Source organism: Musca vetustissima, unplaced genomic scaffold (assembly GCF_032173495.1).
Source record: "Musca vetustissima isolate MV318-11 ecotype Yass unplaced genomic scaffold, APGP_CSIRO_Mvet_v1 utg99831, whole genome shotgun sequence".
In the NCBI taxonomy this organism is placed as follows: domain Eukaryota; kingdom Metazoa; phylum Arthropoda; class Insecta; order Diptera; family Muscidae; genus Musca; species Musca vetustissima.
In genome coordinates, this window is record NW_026882135.1 from 20,548 (window position 1) to 28,747 (window position 8,200).

Consider the following 8,200-nt stretch of genomic DNA (forward strand, 5'->3'; position numbering starts at 1 on the left):
CCAGAACATTCCTTTTCAGAGCAGATTTTTCTTGTAGTGACGGACTTTTTTTTCCATACAGACTACAATATTTTTCTTCAATGGTATGCAACTGCATATTGTGCAACGTTAGGATGATAATGAGGTGGCTTTGAACGCTAAGGCGCCGGACATCAACAGATGCCATGGCAACCAGGGTTCAAATCCCAGCCGGGCTGGGTACAACCTTCATTATGTGTGTACGGATAGAGCTGGTCGGTATTTTGGAGTTCTTAGGCGCGTTTTTCGATCGAATTCGCTGAAATTTGGTACATTGGGTTATTTCCGGGTCCTTAATTTCTCCACAAAAATAATAAATATAGGTCAATTTTTTCGGGTAGCCCACATATAGGGGCACCGTCAATTTTTGGAATTTTGGGGTTCTTGAATTCGCTGAAATTTGGCACATTGATATTTTTTGGGTACCAAGTGTCTCCACTACAAATGTTAAATATCGGTCCACTTTTTCCGGTAGCCCCCATATAACGGTACCCCCTATTTACGGTATTTTGGGAGGGGGGGTGTTTAAGGCTCGTTTTAAACTGAATTAGCTGAAATTTGGTACAATGGGTTCTTATTGGGTACCAAATTTCTTCACTAAGAATTATAAATATAAACCCAATTTTTCGGGTAGCCCCCATAAAAGACACCCTCAATTTTCGGTATTTTGGGGTTCTTGGGCGCATTTTTCAACCGAATTCCCTGAAATTTGATATTTTGTAGTCGCATATGGTAAAAAATCTTCCTACCAAAAACTATTAATATTCGCCCCATTTTGGGGTTATTCCTATATAACCCCCTTCTTATATTAAAATAGTTATCTGATTAGTTCCGTGTGTAGGGGTTTTCCCCCATATAGGCGTATTCTACCATAGTACAGGGGATAGTCGTTACTTCAAATAATCAGTTTTTTATTTTTGAGTAAAATTATGGAATTCTATGATGATTTAGCCATCGGTTGTAACCATTCCGCTTTCTAAAAAAACCGTGATAAAAAACTCGAACCTGACGTTAATGAAATATATCGGCCAGCGTTTAGGCATCACCCCCATATAATTATTACCCCTGAAGGAAAAAATTGAGACACAAAACAAAAATATTGGCTTCGAAATTGACATATGTCGGTCATTAATTAGGCGTAGCCCGTAGCCTCATATAATTATAACCCCAAATATTCGCTAATTTCTACTCTATTATCTGTCAGTATAACTAAGGTGGAGGTTATCCAAAGTTCGGCCCGGCAGAACGATTTTTCACTTGGTTTAATATTTTTTCAGATACTACCATATGGCGTTGATTTTTTAAGTGCCATCATAAGGCGTAAATTTTTTAAAATATTTTTTAAATACCAACATAAGGCGTAGATTTATGGGGACAACAACAAAATCCTTTTTTTTTAATTTATAATTTAAAAATATATTTTTTAATAATTATATTTTATATTTATTTTTTTCTTTCCAGAACCTTCCTTAAAATTTGGTCCATTGCCCTCGTTAAACTCTTTGGAATTCCTTCCCGAATTATTTAAAACTCAAATCGAACGTACATTCAATCAGCATGCAGCAAGTCAAACAAATTGTGTAATAGAAAATGCAACAGCAACAAGTAGAGCACAAAATGCTCAAATCAATTCCAATACCAACAACAACAAAAACAACACCAACAATAAGTTCAATAACTTATTATTAGCTGATATGCTGGAAACATCCTCCAAAAATCACTTCAACCTCTTTGTAGGTATTACTAATGAAGCAAAGGAGGTTCCGCAACTAAAATCGGAGCCTGACAACGATGCTGCTGACATCAGCGTAAATTTGCCAAAAGTTTTACAATCTAATGTAAATATGAATTCCATTGTGAACACAAGCGAAAACGATGCTGCTGATTTAGAGTCAAAGTTGATGCCGAACAAATCAGCTGAAGCTGAAAGTTTGCCCTGCACAAATATGGGTGCTGATGCCGTCAATGCGGCTGTGGGTGACAGAGGTAACAATGTCGATGACAATGCCAGTGGTCGCTCATCTTTAAAAGTACGTGATGAATTTGTGAAATTAAAAAACCAAAGTGGCAGTGAAATGCGTGCCAGTGACAATCACCAAACAACGTGTCCTAGAGAAGAGCAACAACAACAACAGCAGCAGCATAAGTATGCTAGTCGCCAATGTCATCAACAGCAGCAGCCCCAACTTCATCTGCATCATAATAAAAATAATGATGATGATGGTGAATTTTCACCACGCCATCGAAGTCATAGTCGTGACAGTTCACAAGCCAGTTCGGGCAAAAACAATTGCCTTGCTGATGATGGCGATGCTGATGACAATAATAAGGGTTCATCGGGTGAGGAAGGTAAAGTTGGAGTTGCAAACACCACAACAACAACAGCAGCATCGACGCCACTAACTAATGTGGGTGGTGGCGCTGACACAGGCGATTGTAATCAAAAGACAACTTCATTTCCATCTGTCAATCAGTTGAGCCAAAAAGAAAAGCGTGAACAGTTTTCGAAAATTAAGGGTAAGTCTATAGAAGTTTCTTCTCCATACATACACACACATTACTAAGTATGTGTGTGTGTTTTGTTTTAAAATATCTATTTATCTACTCAAAACTTTTATTTGAAAACTACAAATTTGCACAGTTGTTTCATTTTCCGGAATACGGAATATGATAATGATCTATGGCCATGGCCATTCACTTGCTTATTTGTTGGATTTTAATCAGTTTAATTACTGTGGCAATAAAGCGGAGGGTGGAAATATTCCACCCCTGAAATTTACATTTCCAAGTCCAAATAGTCGGGGTGGGGGCACTCTTTTGTTTCATTTAATTAATTTTATTTTTAATCAAAATACTTAAGTTTGTCGACAAATTAACAGCAAATGTGTTGTAATGATGGATGGGTGGTTATTTATTCACAAATTATATACACATACATATCTTACTTACTTAGCTGTCTTGTGACAGAACTTTCGTTTCATAAGCCGAGCTTACAAAAGATTTCCAGGCGCGTCGGTCTTTTGCGCAGTTTTTCCAATATGAAAGACCATTTTCGGCGATGCTGTTCTCGATTTGATCTTTCAAACGTATTCTTGGCCTTCTACTTCTGCGTGAACCTCAGCTGGTTCGCTATATGCCTTCTGGGCTGGGGCATCTTCATCCATTCTTAAACATGACCTAGCCAACGTAGTCACTGCAACTCAATACTCATGGTTCATTCGACGGCGATATTTACCGTCAACGCAGATAGGCCCATAGATCTTTCGGAAAATTTTTCTCTCAAACCCTCCAAGAGCTGCCTCATCTGCTTGCGTTAGTACCCATGCTTCAGATGCGTATAACAGCACGGGTAGTATCAACGTCTTGTAGAGTGTGAGTTTGGACGGACGGGAGGTGGCATTGCTTTTAAGTTGTTTGCTCAGACCATAGTAGCATCGGTTGCCCATCACTGTCCTTCTCCGAATTTCAAAACTGATGTCATTCGTTTTATTTATGGCGGTTCCAAGGTATATACAATCTTTGACTACCTCGAAGCTGCAGTTCTCAAGTTCCACAGTTGGTCCGAGTCTGGACGTCTTGCGCGTTGATACCATCAGCTTGGTCTTTCCGCCGTTTACTGCCAGACCCACTTTTTGAAAGGTGGCTGTTACCGCACTCAGCGTTCGACATATTATGTCGATGTCGTAGGCGAGTAACACGTGTTGTTTGGAGTACAGAGTGTCATTTCTGTTTACTTTTGCCTTTCGTATAACTTTTTCCAAAGGTCACACGACAAACTATCACCTTGTCTAAATCCTAGTTCGGTATTAAAGGGCTCCGAGAGGTTCTTTCCGGCTATAACTGCTGATCTTGTGCCTGTTAAAGTTATCCTGCATAGCCGAATTAATTTTGCAGGGATGCCAAACGCAGACATGGCTTTATACACCTCTGAACGGATAGGGCTGTCGAATGCGGTTTTATAGTCGACGAATAGGTGGAATGTGTCGATGTGTTTTTCGTGGGTTTTTTTTCCAGGAGTTGGCGCAGAGTGAAAATCTGGTCAATGGTGGATTTACCAGGTCTGAAGACGCATTGGTATGGTCCAATGATATCATTGACCATTGGCTTCAGTCATTCACACAGTACGCTGGATAGCACTTTATATGCGATGGGAAGGAGATTTATTCCTCTGTAGTTGGCACATATCGTCTTGTCTCCTTTTTTGTGCGCGGGACACAGGATGCTGAGGTTCCAATCATTGGGCATGCATTATTCTAGCCAAATTGTACTAATCAGCTGGTGCATGCTCCTTATCAGCATCTGACCACCAGTCTTAAATAATTCGGCTTGTAACCCATCGGCACCTGCTGCTTTATTATTCCTCAGCCGTTTCATTGATATTCTGACTTCATCTTGGCTAGGTGGTATACACTCCATACCGTCATCTAATATTGGCTCTGGGGTATCTTCTTCACCGCCATCATTTGATACCAGAAGCTTTTCAAAATGCTCCTTCCAGATACTCAACACGCTGTCTGTATCTGCCACCAGGTTTCATTCTTCATCTCTTCAGAAGGATGTGCCTGCACCAAAGCCTTCGGTTTAGTGTTTTACCCGTTGGTAGAATTTTCGGACTTCATTCTGACTCCTGTACATCTCGATTTGCTCACGCTCATGTTTTTCTTCCTATATCTTCTTTTTTCTGAAAATAAGTTTCTCCTCTCTCCTTTTCTCCTGATAGTTCTCCATTGCATTACGTGTTGCTACTGTCCGCAGGGTTGCCCTATACGCTGCATTTTTCATATCAGTAGCATTACGACACTCCTGATCGTACCACGGTTTTCTTGATGGTGGTCTTTGGTACCCAAATGTTGTTTTTACTGAAGTTTGTAGGTAGTGGGCAATTCTTTGCCATTGTGCTTCTATACTCTTATAGGGACAAGAAGTGCTTTCGTCAAGCAGGTGGGTAAGTTTGAGCGGTGTAGGCTTCTGCTATCTGTTGTGTTTGCAGCTTTTCGACGTCGAGTTTCCATGTTACATTAGATCGCACCTTTGCTGCTACATTAAGACGGGTGCGTACTTTGGCTGCCACAAGGTAATGGTCCGAATCGATATTCGCTCCCCGGATCGACCGGACGTCTAGAACTCTGGATGAATGCCTTCCGTCTATCACAACATGATCGATTTGATTTCTCGTTGTTCGATCGAGAGAAATCCAAGTGGCTTTGTGTATATCGAGATGCTTGAATCTGGTGCTGCTAACTACCATGTTTTTTGCTGCCACGAAGTCAATCAACCTCATGCCGTTGTCGGATGTTTCTTCATGGAGGCTGAATTTTCCGGCGGTGGGGCCAAAGATATTTTCCCTTCCGATTTTTGCATTAAAAACTCCTATCCTATTTTAATGTCATGGCCAGGGCAACGATCATATGCTGTTTCTAGGCGCTCGAAAATTATGTCTTTGGTCTGTTCATCTTTATCTTCGATCGGAGCATGGGCGCAAATGAGACTAATGTAGAAGAACTTCGCTTTTATAAGAATATTGCAATTCGCTCATGTACTGGAGTGAATCTGGAGACGAGGTCTTTTATTCCATTAATCCGCAGCCAAATTCACGTCTCGTTTCATGGCAGCTATAATACAGGGCGTAATCATCTGATTTACTTGCGCCAGTCCCTTTCCATCGCATTTCCTGTAAGGCAATAATATCGGCTTTGTACTTCTTGAGTACATCCGCCAAAGCGAACACTGCGCCTGTTCTGTACAACGTGCGCTCATTCCAAGTGCAGATTCGCAGATCGTGGTCCTTTATACGTTTGCGGGGGTCGTCCACATTAAGGGGGTTTGGTTTTCTTTTTCGTTGCTTTTTCATAGTAAGAGGGGTTTTCCGAGAGTGAGCAACTGACCCGACGCCTCAACCCATTTTTTATAGTTCATATGGTAGAACTCGCGACACATATTAGCTCACTATTTCACCGGGTGATGAAAATATCTCCCCAGGTCGCACCGCGCGGATGTCAGTGTCCACAATTGAGATGAAAGAGGGATCAAGATAAGCCTGGACTTCACCATGTTAAAGGCAATCAGAGCCACTCCACATACATACAAATTCTATAAATTAAAAAAAAACGTTTTAAAATTTTTATAAATATTTTTAAGGACTTAAATAAGGCGTGGATTTTTTTAATCATTTTTAAAGGACTATCCACAGCCGTGGATTTTTTTAATAATTTTTAAAGGACTATCCATAGGCGTGGATTTTTTAAATAATTTGTAAAGGACTATCCACAGGGGTGGATTTTTTAATAACTTTTTAAGGGTCTAACCCTTTTTAAAAAAATTTAAAAGACTACCCATAGGCGTTGATTTTTTTACTTTAAGGCACTAACCAAAAGCGTGGATTTTTTTTAAAGGATTGAACAAAATTGTGGATTTTTAAACGATATTTTTAGAAGGAATGTCTATCTAAAGGTTATATATGTTTTTATGTATATTTATTTCTTATCATATTTTTTCTATTTTTCTCATTTTAATTACCTTGACATTTTCCTAAACATTTGTCATATTGGAAAAACCTCAAAGTCAGCAGAATAATAATAATTTTTTTTTAATAATAATTTTTTTTCGGTTTGTCTTCTTGTGACATTTTAATTATGCCATGATATTGAGACTCAGAACCCTTTTTCCGTTTCAGGGTCATAGTTAAAAAAATTAACACAAATTTCACTTTCTACGAACTGACAACAAAATCGAAACTAAGGGCCAATGAAAAAAAAGAACATGGAAGCAATAAAAAAATTCCCGACCTTCGACAAAAAATAAAATTGTACCTTTGTACTAAATAAAATTGTAAAGTTTTTTTATTAGGCCTAGCCGTAACACAAAAAAATGACTTTACTTACAGTTGTTGTTGTTCCTGTTGGCGTTAAAGGTTCTGTGCATTAGGAACAACAACACCAAAAAAGTGTGTGTATTTTTTATGGTTATTACAAAGTACACGGACGCCTAAATATTATTGTCTGTCCGTCCACAAGAACAAAGTGGCCGCAGATTAGAAGGACGCAGTTTTAAGATGGCTGGCTGGCAACTATTTAACGCCCTTCCACTTCCACTCAAAGACACCAACACCACACCACCAATGCCCATACACCTGAGAAATTATGTTTCTGGATTTGTCTTTGCTTTTTTTGTCGGGAAAATAATGCCGCAAAACTACTAAAGACAAGAGGCCAGGATCATAAAACCAAGTCAAAAAATCACCAGCCAATCTAAACATCAGAAACATTTAACAACTCCTTGTGAACGTGAGAGAAGCTAACAGAAGAAAATGAACATGTAGATTTTTCATCGATATTAAGTCAGTCCATACAGCATCCCACTAAACATACTTGCCTTGTAATAAAATGCCTCTTCTTCTTTTTCGTGGATATGGAAGTGTGAAATAGACCATTGGTCTATCCGCATGGCAGTTCATATGTTGATGTGTATTGCACAGTAGCACTGAGCGGCCATCAGAATATTTTTTTGGGCAAAAAAAAAACCTAAAATCATTTGCTTCAATTCAAATTCAACAGAAGCTCGGACTTAGCTAATTAACATGTCGAAGCCGACAAATGAATTTAACAGAATAGATCATGAGATGTCCATAAAAAATTGGAGTTACAATTGAATCCTTATTCATTTCGGACTACAATTTTATTGTTACCAAATTTGTGTTTTTTTCTCTCCGACTTTAGTTAAATTAGCAGGAATTGAATGCTGCATGTTAAAGGAAAAGATGCTGAGTAGAATAATTTTTTTAACCAAATGCCTGCATGGCCAATAAAGAAATCAAATAAAAAAATGTATGACCTGCCTACAATTTTTTTCTTGTTCTCTTCTCTTTCTCACCTTTGCATTTTTTATGATTTCTTTTCTAGGAATGTGATAAAAAAGTAGTAAGTAGAATTTGTTAGAGGGCATGAAATAAAAGATGAAGCGCAAAAATGTTCTTTTACACCATGGACTTTTAAATTACATTGATTGTCATAGTTAATTATGTATGCACATATTTATTTGAAGATCCGAATACACGGTACAAAAAGTTATATTAAAGTAATATATCTACGCCTATGGTTAGATCTATAAAAAATATGTTTATGGTAATCCCTGAAAAAATATTCTTTTAAAAAATCCACGCCTTGGATAAGACCCTGAAAAAATA

At 38.5% G+C, this 8,200-nt stretch overlaps 1 protein-coding gene across 1 annotated transcript; it reads left to right on the top strand.

The window, feature by feature from the left end:
• Nucleotides 1-1,479: 1,479 nt before the first annotated feature.
• On the top strand, nucleotides 1,480-2,535 carry LOC133328341 (putative uncharacterized protein DDB_G0271606; the record flags this gene model as incomplete). Its single annotated transcript, XM_061536911.1, has 1 exon — nucleotides 1,480-2,535. A coding segment is annotated over one exon (1,056 nt), but the record flags the coding sequence as incomplete, so codon positions are not given.
• Nucleotides 2,536-8,200: the final 5,665 nt, after the last annotated feature.